The sequence below is a fragment of the Bacillus rossius genome, chromosome 11 (assembly GCF_032445375.1).
Source record: "Bacillus rossius redtenbacheri isolate Brsri chromosome 11, Brsri_v3, whole genome shotgun sequence".
In the NCBI taxonomy this organism is placed as follows: Eukaryota; Metazoa; Arthropoda; class Insecta; order Phasmatodea; family Bacillidae; genus Bacillus; species Bacillus rossius.
In genome coordinates, this window is record NC_086338.1 from 53,716,405 (window position 1) to 53,736,418 (window position 20,014).

At 35.6% G+C, this 20,014-nt stretch overlaps 2 protein-coding genes across 5 annotated transcripts in view; both read right to left on the bottom strand.

Moving 5' to 3' along the window:
• Positions 1 to 2,340, bottom strand: part of LOC134537000 (6-phosphofructo-2-kinase/fructose-2,6-bisphosphatase 1) — a 172,912-nt gene extending 170,572 nt beyond the window's left edge. For 2 of the 3 annotated variants that reach the window (XM_063377146.1, XM_063377150.1), the window contains exon 1: positions 1,930 to 2,340. In XM_063377146.1, coding sequence (XP_063233216.1) covers positions 1,930 to 2,083 — 154 coding nt within the window. In that variant the 5' untranslated portion in view covers positions 2,084 to 2,340. The remainder of the gene's footprint in view (positions 1 to 1,929) is intronic. The other variant, XM_063377144.1, reaches the window with a different exon arrangement.
• A 3,276-nt stretch (positions 2,341 to 5,616) lies between these two features.
• The window catches only part of LOC134537001 (chromodomain-helicase-DNA-binding protein Mi-2 homolog), an 83,812-nt gene continuing 69,414 nt past the window's right edge, over positions 5,617 to 20,014 (bottom strand). For both annotated transcript variants that reach the window (XM_063377156.1, XM_063377155.1), the window contains exons 34-37: positions 19,408 to 19,602; positions 17,334 to 17,529; positions 15,914 to 16,042; positions 5,617 to 6,397 (exon numbers count right to left, since the gene is read on the bottom strand). In XM_063377156.1, coding sequence (XP_063233226.1) covers positions 6,390 to 6,397; positions 15,914 to 16,042; positions 17,334 to 17,529; positions 19,408 to 19,602 — 528 coding nt within the window. In that variant the 3' untranslated portion in view covers positions 5,617 to 6,389. The remainder of the gene's footprint in view (positions 6,398 to 15,913; positions 16,043 to 17,333; positions 17,530 to 19,407; positions 19,603 to 20,014) is intronic.

The following is a 20,014-nucleotide window of genomic DNA, read 5'->3' on the forward strand; positions in this document are numbered from 1 at the left end:
ACACAAAGATGGTTGCCTGATAGGCACACAAGAATACAACTGAGTAGATTTACACTTGATAAATGTTTAAATACACACTGTTTGTGTAAAATTATGCAAACCATGCTGGTGTATTATCATCACAACACAAGGTGTTATTTTATTGGTTTTACAGGATTTTACCACAGGAGTTGTTAATTTACATTGAAGCTGTGTATTTTTACACCAAATTTGAGTGTAAAGTTTTATGACATATTGGTGATTTTGTTCAAGGAATGTGTAAAAGTATACAAACAGTACACAAACTGCGTGTTTTTTCCCCTAAATTACACCAAAAAAATGTCAAATATACACTTACCAAATATGTATTTTAAAAGAATTTTTTATAGTGTAAAACAGTTTCCCTTATTTCCAAATTTTTTGGTCTTGCTCTTCCCCTGTCCCTTCCCACTGTTTTCCCTTCTCAAACACTAACAAGTCATGTTTCGCCATTCTTCTGGTGGCAGGTTGCTGGAGGGTCCAGAAGGCTGAGTATGGAGTAACACTGGTGCGAAACGATGCAATGCTCTTGAGCTGCAGTTAGTTCACCCCCGAACACCTTGGATAAGGCCGGCTTACACAGTCGTGACTTGAGACAAAGAAAGTATTTCTCCATTTGATTGACCTGCAAATTTTCTGCTTACATTTTACTTACCTGGCTCGAACATATTCGGCGTCCATTCAAGAGAAGAGTACAGCTAAAAAATATTATTGTTTTTGTAGTTTGCTATTCATAATATAATACCAACTTAGTTTGTTCCATGGTTGTCTGTATTGTTACGAATGTACAACTTTAAACATTTAGGTAATTAGATTCAAGTGCTACGGTAGTTTTTTTTTTTTTTCATCTAAGATGAATTTCTAAATTTATTTCATTGCAAAACTGACCTATACATGTAAGGTGAAAAAAAACCCAAAGGACTGGCTACGATAGTTAAAAGGTATCAGAGAATATGCGGAGTGAAATGATAATAAAACACCGCGAACGCAAAGACCGTTACGGTTGTGACTGTACAAGTTCTGCAGTATGAACAAAATCAATTGTCACGCAAAATGTAAAGCGATTCAGGAAAGGGATATTCAAACGTTTGAAAGTTCAAAACTGGGGCGCGTGATTATTTCTAAACTGACTGCGCGACTTCAAATGACCAGAAGACTAGTCACGTGCTAAGAGCGCATTCGAAAGTTCGTTTCTCTTCTGTTAAAAAAGAAAAAAAATTCCGCTACCCTGTCACCGGCCAAACATTGATTCTACTTCAGCGAAGACTGCTAGAAACGAAGGCATTGTTCGACATCAACATTCGTTAAGAATGAACAATAATATTGCTCGCTGTTTCTTAGCTGTCGATGATTCAGTCAGTGTTCATATACTTGTGCGATGCGGTCGATAACCGCAAAAAAAAATAAAAAATATAAAAAATAACTCGTGCCCGGATAAGAGGTGATACCGATATTAACAAACCGTTGTTAGTATCATAATAAATATTGTTGGTCTAATTGTTTACTAATTTAGCAATGTAATTAAATATATGTAGTACAACAACCATAACACATACTAATTCTAGGAATAAAACTGTTTGTTTTAATGAAACATTTAACGACTAAAACCAAACATTTTAAAGTATTTCATCGTGAAAATAAAATTCACACTAAAAACACTAAGAATAATATGCATTCTAATCAAAATAACTAAACTTGACATTTCTTACAAAACTACGAATTTAATTAGAACCTACTAAATCAATTAACAAGAGATTGTCAATCGGAATTTTCGAGTACGCCACTTGCGAAATAATGACGCAATTTTTTTCTGCTAGACGTTGCAAAATTGCCAATTTCTCTCAGTGCTGGGCCACTGACCAACCTGTTACCCTAGGCCACTGCACGAACGTAAAACATTTTTTCTCTTACCTCTGATTGGAAAAGGCTTGGTTTGGATGGTCTCTGTGGGTGGCGGGATGCTTCGTTTGGTCTCAGGCGACATGGAACACGTGTCAGCGCATCTTTTTGACCGAGAAACACCAAAATAATCGCACACGCGAACCGAATCACTCCACAAATCCATTAAAATTTACAGCTTCATGTTTTGACACGGCACCTCACCAGATACCGAATCAGCCAATCGTTGTGTACGGGGGCGGAGTCAAAAACGTTCCTTAAAATTGATACTCGTTTGTTCGGCTTCCCAGAATGCAATGTTACAGACACGCAAGATGTTAGTTTTACAAGTCCATATGCGGAATCATAACGATTATTGAGTAATAATCTTATAAAAATTTGTGAAAACACGTTTATTTAATGACTGATCGTCATTTTTACAATGCGTAGCGGTAGTTTATAAAATTATTAATTTCGCAACAGTTGGCAAACTTTATCCTGCAATTTGTTTTTACATTTCGACAGTCAATTGTATAGTTATATCAGTTATATATATTCACATTCACAGGTTATGTAACTGTAACCATCGTGCAAAACCACGCATATCGTGTTAAACTATTACTTCTGTTTGGTTTCAAATGGGACCTTGAGCTGTAACACCAGTGTTTAATACGACGTGGGTGAGAACATTCAAGCAATGTGATTAGGAATGCACAACTGTCAAATGAAACTCAGGCAAGTTGTGCACGACCATTCAAGATGTTCTGTGTGACTTGACTGGTCGTTGCCGATGTCTTAGGGCAGTTACAGATTCCTTTTGCGCCCAAAATCTTTGTCATGTTTAGTCAAATGTCTCGACCACCATACACACATCAGTTTTCATGTTATGTTCAGTCACGTTGAATATAGTGATTTACATGGTTTTGGGTTGTTTTTTTTTTTTTTTTTAACCCTCTTCTGTAACAGATTGCTAGTAAATAGAGCCTCTAGCATTGAATTTTGCTACTAAAAATTTAAGGCAATGTCAGCGTTTGCAAATAGGTTTCTTGAGGTGGTAGTTCAGACTAGCCAGGGTGTGCTTTTTGCTTCAACAGTAATCATATTTTGACACTATTAAATTAAACATATTCAACCATATCAAAGTGACTGCTAGACGCAGCTACTTCATTCTCTTAAGGCTCGTGACACAATATGTAATTTTTTCATTATTCTTTTAAGGGCTATTTCTAAAAAATTTTAACTTAATACCTCCAGTTCATTTGCTATCTGTCACAAATATTTTCAACAAATATTTACTTGTGTAACATCATGGGTGTAAAAAGGCATGCAAGTCTTAATATCATGATCTGTTGAAAATATTTTTGGCAGAACAATTGCCAGGGGAAGGAGGTATTAGCTTAAAATTTTCTAAATAGCTAATAAATAAAATAAATGACGAAAGAACAAAAAATCTGCATGACATGTGTGAAGGAGTTATTAAGTCACCAGCAAATAAAAGAATCTGCATTATTTGCAGTTTCGCCAGCGAATTAAGAAGCCTGCCCAAAGCAAACAAAAGCATAACTAGAGACAGGAAAAATTTGCGAATTCATTTCACGACACCCTGAAATTCAAATAGTTATTCCTCAGTGCTGCCTCTGCTATTGGCTCACAACTCACCTGGACGACTCTGGGCCAGTGAGAAACACTCAACCCGAAGCTGTATCGAATCACAGGCCGCTACGTTGGGACACTTCCACAAGACAGCAGCCAATGAGAGGGTGAAATTTGACCGAGTGTACGTAGAACTATAAAGTTCATCCTAGAGGTCATTGAACCCGCGAATTTTTCCGGTCCCTAAGCATAACTGTAAATCATCCCAACGGCACTTATAGGGTCACATCCCATTTGACAGCAAGTTGATTTTATACAATTTCTTGGACATACACCATTGCATATGTCCAAGAAATTTTATTAAATCAAAATTCCACATTGCATGAATCATTAGTAAAGAAAGTTGACAACAAGTTTGGGGCTTGTAGATTTATTACATTTAAAAATTATGGTCACCCAACTTGAAAATTATTCATAAGGCAGTTTGTCTTAGGTCATTTAAAAACCAGCCAAGCTTCTTAGATGTGATTGCTTTAAAATATGGTTTAAAAACTACACTTTGCTTATTTTATTTCAAAAACATTACATGAATACAGCTAAAGCAGTGCAAGCCTGATGTAAATCCAGGCGCTGTTACAACCAAAACTGGCCAATCCTATTTTTAAAACCTTAATTTAATTCTTAATAGTAATATTTGATTACTTACCCTTGTACAGGTTACGATGAACTCAGATGGAAGGAAAACAGTAGGATTTAACATCATAGTTATGTGCAGAAGGCTGAAGGTGTAAAGATGGCGAGTCATGCCATAGGTTGGAAAATAAAGTAAGTTTGTGCCTTGCAACATGAGCCTGTCCTTGTCATTAACAGTGGACACACAGGATTCCTCCAATTAGAGATGCTAAAGACCTGAAGACCCAAAATTTTTTATAAATTTTAAACTCAGTGCTTTTTCAATTTGGCGAGTTTTTAGTCAAAAAGGTCGGGTTATGGTGGAAAATGTGCCAGGGTCGGGGAGTTGATGGGGGGAGGGGGAGGGGGGCTAATGCCCCATAATTTGTAAAATTTTTAAAGTATATTCTTTCAATTTAGAGTTTTTCTGAGGTAGTGTTATGGTGGGAAATGTACCCGGTCTTCGTCTTTCTCCCCCTTGAGGAGAAAAAGGGGGGGAATGCCCCTAAATATTGAAAATTTCAAAAATATATTCTTTTCAATTGGGACTTTTCCTATTCAAAAGGTCGGGTTGTGGTGGAAAAAGTGCCGTGGCTTCATTAATGGCAAAATGGGTACTACATCGGAAATTATCTGACCACTCTTCCAGTGTGATCAATGTATGATACGGACATTCCATCAGTCAATGTTGATTTAGGCACAGAATGTGTGCATATAATTAAACCAATAGCCATTTAGTTTCCAGCAAAATACAGCTATGGTACTGCTGAAAGGCGAATGTTGCTATTCATACTGAGTTGGGCATCTACCGTGCATAAAATGCAAGGCTGCGCTGTAGATTATGCAGTTGTTTATTTGGGATCGCGTCTCTTTGCTGTCGGACAGACTCGTGTAGCTCTTAGTCGCGTAAGTCACTGGATGGTCTCCAAGTAGAAGAACTTTATTGCTCTAAGATAACAATGTTGACACATTAACTGAAATGATTTGATTACATGAACATTAATGACTAATTTTAAGTTCATTGTAACAAATAAATACTTTAATTACTCATATTTAGTATTTTTAATTAATTTTTTTACTCATATTTAGAATTTTTATTTTATTTTTAGACTAAAAAGGATAAAATAAATTTAAAGTTAAAAAAATACTTTAAAAAAATTAAATTTAATTTTTATATCTTATCATCTGCCATGATTCGAATTGAGAACACACTAGTGAATGGACACAGCATCTTCAGTTTCGCTGTTGTAAGGACAGTGGCTTGGTCTTTGATGTTTATTTAAATAAAGACTTTCAATCCAAGACTAAAATAACAACTTATCTACATATTCCCATTTTGACGAAGCTTGTACCTGGTGCATTTAGTTGCAAAAAAAAAATATTTCCTACATCTAAATTAGTAATGTAATATATATGAGGCACACATGCAGAACAAGTAAAAAAATTCACACAGAATAATTTTTTTAAGGATGGTAGGTATTTATTTGCCAGCTGTCATTTCTTTGTGCCACACTAGGTTCATATTAAAAACATGTAGGAATTAATTATCCTAGGACTTGTACAGATTAACAGACAACTGTCGTTTACAATCTACAAACACAAATGCTTGGACAGAGTTGTGAAAATCAACTCCACATGACACAGTCATTATAGATTCAAAACAGTTGAACAAACATTAACCTCACCAAAGTGTTCTTATTTCAAATCTAATCTCTAGCATGATAGACCTTGAGATGACATTTAAAGACTTAGGCAGCACAGATAATTACTTTATTTAAGGAAAATTTACAGGGTTTCTTTAAAATTCACAAACTTCCATCTACCGAAATGCCATTTAACTGCTTTTAAAATAATTAGGTAGCCGGGGTTCACAAGCAGTGAGGCAAATTCACAACCAACTTAAGAACTAAAGCGAAAAGTCGAAATGCCAACGAGGATAATGAATAGAATCACGTACCAGCTGCGAAGATAAACCACATAAAACACAGCGTGTAGATTACACAATAAAGGATTCAGTCCACCTACGCAGAAAAATGGAAATGAATAATATCACTTTCACTTGTCCTCTGACAGTCTTGGTATGCGTCTCTTTCCAACTGAAGTGTTCTGTCGTTTAGATCCATTGTGACACACAGAAAACTGAGTCATTTTTCCATTAAAACTAGAGTGTCTTCAAATTTCCACACACTCTTAACTGGCCAAACGTCGTCCTCTATCTGTACGTGAACTTAATTTGCTGAAACAGAAACAAGACGGCAATTAGAAAAACCTGGTTGCTCATTAACAGCATATAATTTACAACAGTAATGCACTAACCACTAACAGAAAAGAAAGAAAAATCAAACAACCATGACCAGCTCAATACATAACAAAAATACTGGCACAACATTTCAGGTGCACCAAACAATAAATCACTATTGAAAAAAACCAATCAGCACTAACATGCATGTTAGAACTGTTAACCTGTGTTGGATATGTACAAAAACAGCTCTAGAATCATGATTTTCTATTTCACACCCATCCATTTGTGATCGTATGTTTGGTCACAAGTAGTTTTGTTTTAATATTCTACATTAAAAACATTTAAGGGCACCTGTTTAACATGTGAAATTATCACTCTCCTGACAACATACGTCACAGATAGGCTACTGCTGTATGCTGTTAAAAGACTATAATGAGAAATCCTTCCAAAACAGCTTCAAACTCAGGGGTACCAATCGAGATCTTAGCAAGAAGAAGACTATATCCAGAAGACTCACATGTGTATTGATTGTTTGGACTACAGTGAAGAACCTTCTAGAACTTTATGTAACCATCCCAGACTTTCTATTTATTCCTAGAGAGGTTGGGAGGCAATAGGAGGAAGAGGGAAAAGAAATTAGTGTATAAATACCCAGGGTTTTAGGTAGTTCAGGATGGAACATCAAGACACCACTATGAATCGACGACATCAGAGAGTGAAAAGGGGTGGTGGGGGGACACGAGAGTATGGAGGTTATTGGAGAGCTAAGTACTCTCTTTTATCGCATAATCGTCGCACGCGTGTAATCGTCACATTTATATTTTAGGCCGTCAAAATTGGGATAAAAAAACTTCTCGTTTAAACGTCGAATGATGTTTTTGGTCCCGCTATTAGATGCCGAGCGCTTTGTGTAGGTATGTTTTCCGTATAAAACAATGTATTTTAAAGTAGAAATATAATATTTATTCAGAAATTACCACTTGCTTATTTAATTGACGGAAATACAAAGTTGTCTGACGTGTAAATTTTCTTTTAAAGACGTTTTTAAACGTTATTTCCTTTATCTGATCATCTGCGTCGCCGCGGTGTACCGCTTATGAACATGTAGCCAGCGCCAGTTTGCATCATTCATGTTTGGTTGTTTCTTCCCGTATAGAGCGCGCGCACGTAGTCGAATATCGATATCTCGCCGATTGCATGCAGCGCGCGCTCTCTGTCGAGTGCCGAGTTAACTACATTTGATGGCTCGCATTATTTCATGGTAAATGTGCACTACAGCTATTGTTAGGCGTTCGTTCACGTCGCAGATTCAAGTGGCCTGCATTTGCGTTACAGTTTGGGTTTTCTATTTAAAGTTGAAAGGTTTTTGTTTAATGAATTATTAATATAAATTGTTTGACGTGCTCTTGTATACGCCACTTTTTTTTTTTTAAATAAACATACTTTCCATGAACGGGTTTTTTTATTAATAACTTTACCTAACAAAATTTTTTTTTCTCTGCATAATCGTCGCACCCCTACTTTTCAAACTTGATTTTAGATTAAAATGTGCAACGTTTATGCGAGAAAACACGGCAAGTCTTTTGTTTATTTTCTTTAATGGCGAGTAATTTTTCCAAGTCTGAATGTCTACTGTTGTACATGATACTTATATTTTTCAATAATGTTTCAGACACCTTTTTTCCTTGGACTTGGTGTATGATGCACCTGGTAAAGTTAAAGTAAGTGTTAAGTTTTTGGTGCTCATAATACTAGTCTGTTTTCTCTCTACACTTTTTTGCACTTTCTGCAACTTCTGTACTTTGGTGGTCATATTTGTTTCACAGAATTAAAAATAACTTAGCTCTCCAAAGCCTTTAGATTACTTGTAATTGTATAGTGTTATTTCTCAGGGTTGAATACATTATCACTTCAACCTAAAAATGTTTTTTTATAAAGGAAAATGAAAAATAATTTTCTGATGAAATTAACTTTTTGAGATAAATTATTTATGTTATTGCTGTGATAAAAATAACCTCATTGTACCTGAAAAATTAATGTTGATCAGATTAATTATTTTTGTATTTATGGAATTTTTTTCCTATACATGTTTGAAATTTACAACTAAATCTATAAATAGAACTTACTCATTTTGTCTTGTTAACGTTTTGCACCTTCTAAAGTTTTCAGCATTTAGGTTATTTCCTTTGATGTTTTCCATTTAATATGCAGGCTACGTCCCATCTGGTCAAGCAAGTGGTTACCTTGTGAGTTTGTAAGAGTTGGTGCTTTCAGTGAGTGTTTGGGACCATATGGGACCGACCTCACGTTTTTGACCAAGACAGACAATCAAGAATGATCCAAAGGAACACTAGGCAACTTAAGAATACTCAAGACTTGTAAAAATTACATTTTCGTAAAAACACAGCTGAAAAGTTATCGTACATATTTCCTTGGCAAACTGTATTTAAGGCATTCCAAGTTTCTTAAACTTGTGTAGTGACTGAAGGAAAAGTAGAAGCCAAGAACTGTATAGGTTAACAGAGTCTAGACTACGTAGAGCAGATAACATGTGCAAAAAAACAAAAAAAAACAGTAGTTACGAGATGAAAATATTAATCTATGAAAGGAAAGTTACATACTGTCCTAGGAAGAATGAACAACAATAAACTGTCTTATAAATACATATACTGATTTTAATGACCCAAGATTGTTTTTATATAGCAAAAAATTATAAGGTAAATAAAAATATGCAAAATGTAATGGCATGTACTTCAAGTGCCATAAAGCAAATTATAAATGTGTCAATGTAGTTAAAGCATTTAACAAAACAATATACAAGTGCAGAAGAGAGCAGGTTACGTAGTCTGTAAAAACTGTGAAATAGTTTATTATGGAAAGTGTCACAGACTGTCACAATGCTTTTCACTCACTAGGATTTCAGTGATTGGTCCTTCAATTAGCACAGCGGCACACAAAACTAAAGCCAAATGTATTCATAAAAAGCTTGATGCAATACGGCCTTGTGCACTGCATGCTGAGAGTGCTCAGGTGTTTCTATACGAGCATTAACACTTAACTGCACAAGATGCACCATCATGACCTCCAAACATCGGCATGCTCAAATGGAACTGAAGGAAAGTTCATGCAACAGAAGATTTGAAAAAATACTCATATGCACACACATGTGCCCGCACACACACACACACACACACACACAACACGTGTATATACATATTGCTGATGCACTCTCTCTTCGCTACGGAAGTCTAGACAGAACACTATTGCACTGTTCATTAAACATGCCCCTCCTCAATGGTTTGTCACTGTCGCGCCTCAGATGGGTAGGGGGGGGGGAACTTCCGAAGGAAAAAAATCGGTAGAACTACGATAATTAGAGACCGAAAAAAATTCCCCGATTTATTTGGCGATAGGTTAATATTCAAATACATATACCTTTTGGATGATTTTGCTATTGGCTTACTGTTCATCTGGACGAATATCAACCAATTAAAAACTCTCAACCAAAGAGGGATCGAATCACTGACAAACCCGATGAGACAACTACAAGTCAGCAGCCAATGAACTTGCGTTATTTGCCCGAGTGTACAGGGGAATGTGCAGTATATCCTGAAGGCCATCGAAACCGCGAATTTTTCCGGTCCCTAACGATAATATAAACCAAATTGGCCATATTGAATGCAACCCTTTTTATAAGACTTCAAATACAAATTTTTGTAACCAAAACAGCTGATATGATGGCAAAGATGATTACAGAAAAGCTGGATTATGATCTGAATGCAAATAAATATTGCAATAGTCATTGCCATGGAGATTGTCGAGAAAACAAAGTCGTACACAGTTTTTTTTTTTTTAAAATGCACTTAAAAATCAATGCAACTCATGTTAAAACAAAATTAATGAACATTTAACTAGTATTAAAATTTTAAGTTAACTTCTTTTACTCTTATTGAATTTTATAATGGATTGGCCAAAGAAAGGTAAGGTATTATTATTATTATTATTATTATTATTATTATTATTATTATGCAGAAATTATAAATTAGTACAAAAAAGGATTTTCTGCAAAATACCTTAACATATACCATTTCTTCTGACCTCTATTTTCCTTATGTAATAAATAGCTAGAATTGAAATTATATACTGGATGCTTTCTTGTCCATATTTATTCTCACTTTCCTGCTCAAGAAAGAAGTTCATGTACATTTACTTTACTCCAGAAACAGAACCTAAGATCACACTTTCCCAGGAGTTTTTTTTTCACTCACTTCTCCTAAGAAATATTTTTTGATAAGAAATTCTGTGAAACTGTAAATTAATTAGGTAAAATCATTGCACTGTGACTAGTTCAAGATAATATAAAATTCTCAAGGTATTTTTTTACCTCCAACAGGTGTTTCAAAAAAATATTATTTAAAATTTTGATTCTAGCAAACTTAGCATGCCATGTTCTTGCTAATCAATGAACACTTATCATGAAGCATTAAAAGTCTAAATTAAGTCTTATTAGGGTATTAACACAGTGGTTGCTGCGATACCATCAAAAGTGGTAAAGAAGTGATATTTTTTAACACTATTTAAGGCACAATGCTGCACATTTAACAATTCCATGCAAATCTCAAATTAGGAAAATTTTTTAACATGCCATTAAATTTACAAGTTTAGAGGTGGACGGGATCCCGAAACTTGGGATAAAAGTCGGGAAAAAGACCATTCCAGCTCTTTGGGGGAAAAAATTTTCTCCTTGGGATAAATAGTTTGGGAAAACCAATTTTTTTAATTGTAAAAATATTCGGCAAACTAAAAAACATTATAAACTTACGTTTTAGTGTCACATAACAAATTACAACTTTGCACATGTATTGACTAAACAAAAAAAAAATCACGAAAACACAATCTGCGAAACGTAATCCAGCCCTTGTTCATAAATTCTGTCAAAAATAAAAAAAAATCCAACTAAATAAAGTACTCAAATGTGATCAAACATATTTTTAACAATATATTTTTTTCTTTTGATGAATGTACAACATATCATTAGGTTATCTTTGAAAATTAACTTCACATGAGCAGCAATGAATAATGTTGCCTAACAAGTCATATTCAAAACAACACAAAACTCAGTTTTTAAAAAAAAAAAACTGAAAGATGCCATCTTGGTTGCAAATATTTAAGCCATAAATTTGTTGCTTTTAGAAACATCAGAGCATTTTTTAATTTTTTGCAGTTGGTCAACATGTATGACCAAAAGTAAATCACGGGAAATGATAGGGAATAAGATGTTTGTTATTATTTCCATTATATGTTACTTATTATTTGTCCTTATGTATCAATATTTTTTTTGTGAACTAGAATTTGGATTACTAATGATTTATGAGATGAATGAGATGTTTTTGAAAGACATATTAATGGTAAATATTTTTTTCCTGTATACCAAGTTAAGTGACATAATTTCAATGCTGTTGCTCCCGATCCCGAAAATCCAATATCTTTCCCGACAGAATCCCGTCCAGAAGTAAAAATGTCACTCCCGTCCACCTCTACATTTAACATATCTAACTGCACAGCCAGAAAAAAAAAAATTTAATGATAAGGAAAAAAAAGGGACAAAACATTTCTTAACAGGTACACGAGAAGCAGAAACAAATATCAAACAATCAACCAAACCTGCAATCAAGTTTTTAGTGATCTTTACTCTGCAATGATTTCTAGTTCACTTTTTTTTTTTTATACAATTTATGTACGTGCGGGAGGAGTGCGTTGGTGCCACTACCACGACTCCCTCCAGTTCCCGTCGTGAAACAACGGTACTCGAGAGACGTCGATATCGGGAGACGTCTCTGCAAACACAGTCCCAACTCAGCCACCACATTCCTAACGACGACTGAGGCACACAGTGAAACCTCGCTAGTACAAAAAAAAAATGATTTTCACTGATGCCTGTATCAAAGTTAATTGTAACCAAACTATTACACTAATTTTTCTTTTGGTTACAATTTTTTTAGTTGGGGGTTTCACGCTTCAATCGACAGCGAGGTCATGTAGACTATGAGACACAAGCATTGGGGAAGGAATCGCCAATAGGAATCACTCCATCCATCGTTTTCTTGGAGTGTTCTCCGGGAGACCACGGGGAAACAGCCAAGAGAATGGCCGGGCCAGGGTTCAAACCCAGATTCTCTGCAATGACATTTCAGTGACTTGCCACTGTCTCACCTAACTCCAGTCAGGGTGTACACACAAAAATTACTATACCTATTTAGTAGACTGTGCGGGATCCCGAAATGCACAAAAAATTTCTGTAACGTAAAGAATTATTTTCTTGCCAGGAGGGAAAATAAATATCCATATATTTTCAGGAATTTTAGTTTTATCTTGAAGAGGTATGAAATAACCTCTAACAAATCAGCTCCTAAACACAGTATATATTTCCTTCAAAATAAACATTTAACAGTGGTAAATATGACCAAAAAAAAATATGACTACAATAAAAAAATGTACTTATGTTTATTTTTTTTACAAAAAAAAAGTTTTTTTTAACGGCAGTGTTATAATTCGTTGTCCTAATGTCTGACGTACGTAATTACCTATGACATACCTGAATACCACAGCTTAAAAAATAATCAATGCCTCAATGTTTATAAGAAAACAAACAAACATTAAAATACGCAAAATAGTTTAATTCCGACTACTCATGAGAAAAAAACTTTTCAAACATGGTTGAAATAAGGCAGTTTAGTATTAAATAATACCCCAAGTTTTTGATGGCATTAATCTTCTTGGTTAAAATATGTAAGTTTCTAATATTCTGTCATAATAGGTATTTTGCTTATTTATAACATTAAAGAGAATTTTTTTTTTTTTTCAAATCTCGTGAACATCCAAAAATCGGTTTCCTAACGATGCCAACAGGCCATAAACAGAGCGTAAATGATTATTTTCTTTGTCATTGATCAGATTGCATATTTATTTTGTAATAATCTGCGAGGCTTTAAAACAGGGCAAAAACAAACTAACATTAGTATCATAGAATTAAAAATAAGTCTTCCAAGTAAATTCACTGACTTTCCCCATCCAATTTCAACATCCCTGATTTTTTCCTGACTTTCCACTGACAGTTATAATTATTATAATGAAACATATTTACACATTTCAAAATATATATTACACAGCCGTACACAGCAGGATAACGGCACCAACTTGTAACATTACCTTTGAGTGTAATTCTCGTAAATTTCATTGGAGTAAAAAAAATACCTTGAAAAACAAGTGTTTTGTATTAAACGAGGACTATTCGTAAGGTAAGCTCTGTTTGGTCATTAAAAAAAAAAAATAAACTCTTAGGAAAAAGGTTTTTATTGACAGTTTTAGTTTACTACATATGTACTTTACATTTTTACATAATCACCATTCAGTTCCAAACACTTTTCATAACGCTACATTAGTTTCTTTAACCCCTCTGCAGAGAAGTTTGCTGCCTGGAAATTAAACCAGTTGACCATCGTAATTTTGTAATTATTGCCATTTTTGCATGTTTCATTAAATCAACCCAAATGACTCCCTTTTTGTCCCAAAAAAATGGTAGCCATCATTGTTCGATTTGAGTAGGAGATTGCTTAAATGTTTTCTGGAGCTGTTTACTGAGCGCCTGTATTTAGGCTATGCACATTTCATATTTGAAATCCATAACGCCTATGGCCAAAGCATGCAGGGGGGTTAAAGAAACTGGTCTAGCATTACGAAAAGTTTTTGAAACTGAATGGCGATTATGTGAAAATATGAAGTCAAAAAAATTTTCTCAAGTGTTTTTTTTTTAATGACCAAACAAAGCTTACTTTACGAATATCACTCGTACAAAGGTTTCGCTGTAACACCCCTTTGGAGCTTATTACACAAATTACAAATTAACTGTCATACTGCACATTTACTTGGCATCTGAATGATAAATATCTCGATATACACTGACTCCTTTAAGTGGTAATTTTACACACCTGTAATTAGGTGTAATACATTTCACATTTCAATGGAGTGGAATCTTTTTAATTAGTGACAGCATTATGCACTTCCATACAAGTGACATATATATGCACGAATAATTTTTAGTGGGACCAGAGTGTCAACAGAGATCAGAGAGGTTATATTACAAAATAATAAATTAAATACTTAATTGTACACATTAAAAACTTTTAGCTGCATTTTTCCAAAACTGATTTTTATATAGGTATGCCTGACTTCAACAGAACAAAATCCAATTTGGGGGGGAAAAAAAAGGAAAAAAACATAACTTTCTGCACAGTTAACAGGAACCCTGTAAAATCAAAATTCAAACTTTTTTTTCCTACAAAAAGCAACTCAAAAGCTTCAGGGCACACAGATATATTAAAATGTAACTCAGGCACAGTAAGAAATGTTATTACTGACCTACGCTGACAAGATAGTCTGTGTCCTTTAAGGGATACGTAAAAATAAAAATAAGGAAACAAATTTAATAGCTATTTTATAAGAAACTCAATGGACCCTTCTTCAGATACACCACTACAAAAATGATTTGAATCCCACCATTTTATTACCATTAAATGTATGTTGTTATATCTCATGTAAGAAGTTGCCCAAAAACTTTGTTTCCCATATAAAACATTGTAATTTTATAAGTTTAAATTCAATGTATAAGTTCTCTTTTAGACACATTTTCAAAAATTACAAACTTTATCTGTTCCACCACGCCTGTGTAGTGCATATGAAAATGTAGCCAGCGCTAGTTCGCATTGTGATTGGTAAGTTGATGCCTGTGTAGAGTTCACGCACGTAGTCTAATATCAATATTGATAACTCGCCGATAGCATGCAGCATGTTCACTCGTATCTAATGCAGAATAAACCATACTTGATAGCTTGCACTTTTCCGTGTGTACTACAAGTGCTATAGTTATCGATACGCTATGTTAGTTCCGTTTTGTGTTCACGTCATGGTTTTTGTTAATTTATTAAAGTTAATACAAAACTTTTTTTTTTTCATTACATTTATTTACTAGTAAAATTGTGCGAGCTAAAAGTGGTAATGAACACAATGTTCTATGTGTAAATTATTTTTCGGGAAAGGTTTTCAAACGCAATCTCAATCTGAATTTTTTTCAATAATAAATTTAAACTTTTTGATGTTGTGTAGGTCTAAATCCTAGTCACCATAAAAAAATCTTTACCATTTGTTAATTCATTCATGCATACATTTAAGGAACTATGATAGTGAGAAAATTTTCCATTTCCCAACTAAGAAGTTTCCCCATCTAGAAAGTTTATTGAAGAGTCCCTTAAAAAAACTTCTAAACAGAGTATCACAGTATTGATTAGTCATATACTATTGATATTGTACATAATTTTTTGAGCAAAGCAATATTACACTGATCAACAAAGCTATGTTGTAGCACACACAGTCCCCCACACAAGTTTCCAAAATAATGGTTCTGAACCGAGCACACACGAGCGAGTGGAAAGCCGCTGTGTGCAGTACACTCACCAGGAAATCCCTGGGGCGGCTGCCCGGGAACTGAATACTGAGGTCGGAATGAGGCGAAGTTGGCGCTGCCGAACCCAGACTGCAGTTGGCCCGACTGGAACCCTGGCGGGAACTGACTAGTCAAGATACCTGTCGCAAACATCAACACTCCTGACGCTCTCCTCTGCTGCCATCGTCACACACCACGCCCAACACTCGACTGTCAAGATGAGAAATAGGATACATTATGGTGAAAAGCAAATTAAAATAAAACAGTATCACCCCATTCCAACATAATGATTTTATTTAAACCCAAAACTCGAAAATGTGAGCTGAAAGCGAGATTCACACAAACCTTAACTCAAATCAAAACCATTAAACACTTGTATACCCAAATATAATTTCAACTTGTACTTAACTAGACTTTAATTCACAAATAAAAATATGCAAATAAGTCAACAATTGTAAATTTTTAAGTTTCAATATTAATAAAAAATTATTTTTAATAAAATTAAATACATTAGTTTTCAAATGGAATTTTATTTTAGGGCCTAACAAACATTCATTTTTTAAAAGGAAATCATTTTAGTAATTGGAGGTCAATCCATTAGCGTTTTGCATTGCATTTATCCATTTACTCTCAATTTTACAACAGCCCAAAAAAAAATAAGATACTTTCGAATGTACGGCAGCCTGGAATATAAAAAAAACAAACTGTAAAAAAAAACTTCCAGAAGGGATATCACTAATTCAGTGTTGCAAAAATTACCATTATCCACACCAAATCAAAAGCTTAGAATAGAGCTTTATTTTACTATTTTCTGCCAACATCTTGATGGTTTAGAAACCAATTTAGGTTCACATAATTTTTTAGGTAGTTGGCATCACATGTTTTGCAGATACCAATTACAGTGCTTATCAATACAGTCACATCACGCAATCCAAGACAACTTCTCACAATAGCTCAGTGAGGTCTGTTTACGAAAAGCATTTTAAAATTGGCAGATGATGGATGAGTAGTTCTATTTCGTTACTTATTTTTTAAACTTTTTTTTTTAATTGGAAGAGTAAAAAATTGCTATAATGCATGTTTTCGGAATAATTTTAAAGTGTTTCTGATAGTTGCCCCGCGCATGAAAAAGACTTCACACAATCCAAGACATCTTCTCGCAATATCTGAGTGGGGTCTGTTTACGAAAATCATTCAAAAATACACTGATGATGGATGAGAAGTTCTGTTTCTTTATTTATCTTTTAAACTGTATTTTTAATAGAGTAAAAAAAACGCTAAAATGAATGTTTTCAGGAATAATTTCGAGGCGTTTCTGACAGTTGCCCCACGCATGAAGAGGACTTCACGCAATCCGAGACAACTGCTCACAATAGCTCAGTGGGGTCTGTTTGCGAATACGCTGGTGATGGATGGGGTCCGGAGGAGCACCTGTGGGCCCCTGCTGGGAGGCGGTGGAGGTGGTCGGCGTGCTGGACGAGGTGGTGGTGGCGGCCAGCCGGGACAGGATGGAGCGCTCCGACATCTGCAGGCGCTGGGCCACGGGCGGGATGCGGGCCAGCGTCGCCGGCAGCCTCGACACGTCCGACTTCATGTCCGACAGCAGCTCCTCCAGCTGGTTCAGCACCTGTGTACAGCCCCGGACCGCGTCTACTACACGCCCCCTCACTGCACACTGCTCGTTCAACATCCACCACAACATTACATACCACTATTTTGCAAACACACACACACACACACACACACACACACACACACACAAAAAACACCAGACAGACAGAGACAGACACAGAGAGAGAGAGAGACAGACACACAGAGACAGAAACAAAAAGACATACATACATACATACATACACACACAGACAGACACACGCAGAGACCAAAGAGACACACAGACATAGACACACACACACCCTCATATTTACATTTTTACCACATGCACAGTTTTCTTAAAATGCTAGTTTATTTTACAAAAAAAAATTACACTACTGAGAAAAGCACATCCCATGTATGAAAACAATGGAATGAAAGGGGCCCGTCGTATGTGACGTAATTTTCGAAACGGCAAATAATCTTCTATGAGAACAAAATATTTTTAATGTCCGGAATGTACCATAGTTTTTATGATTCGGCATCAATCGATATAATCAATTTTCGGCACAAATGTAACAACGTGAAGCGATACATCTTTATAATACAGCTTGTATCTTCATATTAGTGATGTGTCAGGCCCATGTTCTAGGACCTCCGTACTCCAAGTTCTCGGCAATTTAACCAGCACTGAAAACTGTAATTATACTAATCCTCGTCCCCACGGAAATCTTTACAGACAAAACCTTTCCCAGTGCAACTACCACACTTGTTGAAATTATTTCATGAAAAAAAGAGCGGTTATCTGTTGTAAAATAATGACTAGATCATAATATGTTTGCGAAATGAATATTTAAAACAAAAATTAAACTTTTGTAATGTTGAAAACTTTTTACATTAAAATGTACAGTGTTTGGCAGGGATAAAATATTTAGTTAGAAAGGAATTTGTTGATCAATACTCAATGCTGAATACTTCACAAAGAAGACTATTGGTAGCAGTCAAGTCACCGTTAGTTCCAGGCATTCCATTGAAGTACTATGTTTTATTGCATGATCGTCACACATTTTATACAAAAATTCTAACAGCGGGACCAAAAACATCATGAGATTTTTATGCAAGAAATTTTTTCCCCAAAAAAATTGAGTTGGCGAGAGCAACGATTACGCAATGTGTTTTGTCTATAGACGTACGAGACTGTAAAATCCAGATAAAAACGATACAATTAATGCTGATGCACTCGCAAACAACTCGATTGGCAGCAAGCGTGCACGGTAGCACAACTCACCGCCATGACGGTTCAACAACAACTGTTGCTTCGTTGCCAGAAGCTGCAGGGCTGCCCACCTCGGCAGGCAGCCAACTTGAAAAACTTGGCGCTGCTAGCAAGCAGCGCGGGAAGTTCAAAATTCAAATGTTTCCAAACACTATACACTAAATTACACACAATATTTACAAGTCCAAACACAATGATGTGCTTGAAAGGTTAACCCTTTCCTGCCTGGCAGTACTTGTGAGTCCCACAATGTTTGAAGCCCCATAGAAATAGTGTGTGCATGTTTGAAACCACATGCTGCCTGTCGGGACCTCTGGGTCCCTGTATAGCTCCGCTCTGCCAGTTGTCGAAGAAGTTCGATTGACAGCCGAGAGGTTGCAGCACTAACACGGCAGCGCTGCACCAGTCTGGAGCGCCCTTTTTTTTGTTCGTTGAGCTGGACATATGATAAATGCCTGTCAGGACTTAAAAGTCCCATCATTAAAAAATATATTAAATATAAATAAAAAAAATTGGAAAAAAAATAGGGTCTCCTTTTATGCCTACTTAAATATAAAAATGAAATAAAAATTACAAAATTCAATTTTTTTACATTTCTAGGCAGGAAAGGGTTAAACTGCCGAAAGGGCGATGCGTAACCTTGTGAAGGACGGCATTGGCGGGCTTGTTGCCGGCCAGGGACTCCTTGGAGAGGTGCTGGTGGGACTCCGCCAGGCACTCCACCTCTGCGAACCGGGCGTTGAGGGACATGGCCGGGTGGTTGGGGTCCTGGGTGAGGTTCAGGTAGGCCGCCCGGCGGAGCTGCTCCTCGATCACCAGCGCCTGCTCCAGGAGCTGCAAACACGAGTTCCACGTGCAGGCTGTACCCCGTGCTCGGTCGGGACCCCGTCGGCTGCGTGGGCCTTTCAGTTCGTGCAATGGCATCTTACAGTGACAAGATTTTATGGCTTAAATTTCAGTCCCATTTCATTTTTAAAACAGAGGAGTTCATTGTTATAGTTTTATTTTTATAAAATATATATATAAATATATATATAAATATATATATATTTATACTCACTCCACCAGAATAGTGGTAAAATTAAAAATGCAGAATTTTTACAATAATTTGTATTAAATAAGTCTAAAACAGACACATTCATATCAATGAAAATAAATTAGCAAGCATATTTAACCACACAGTGCAATGTTTCTTTTCTTTTTTCTTAAATAAAAAATTGGGTAAGGGTTGCAATACATTATTTTA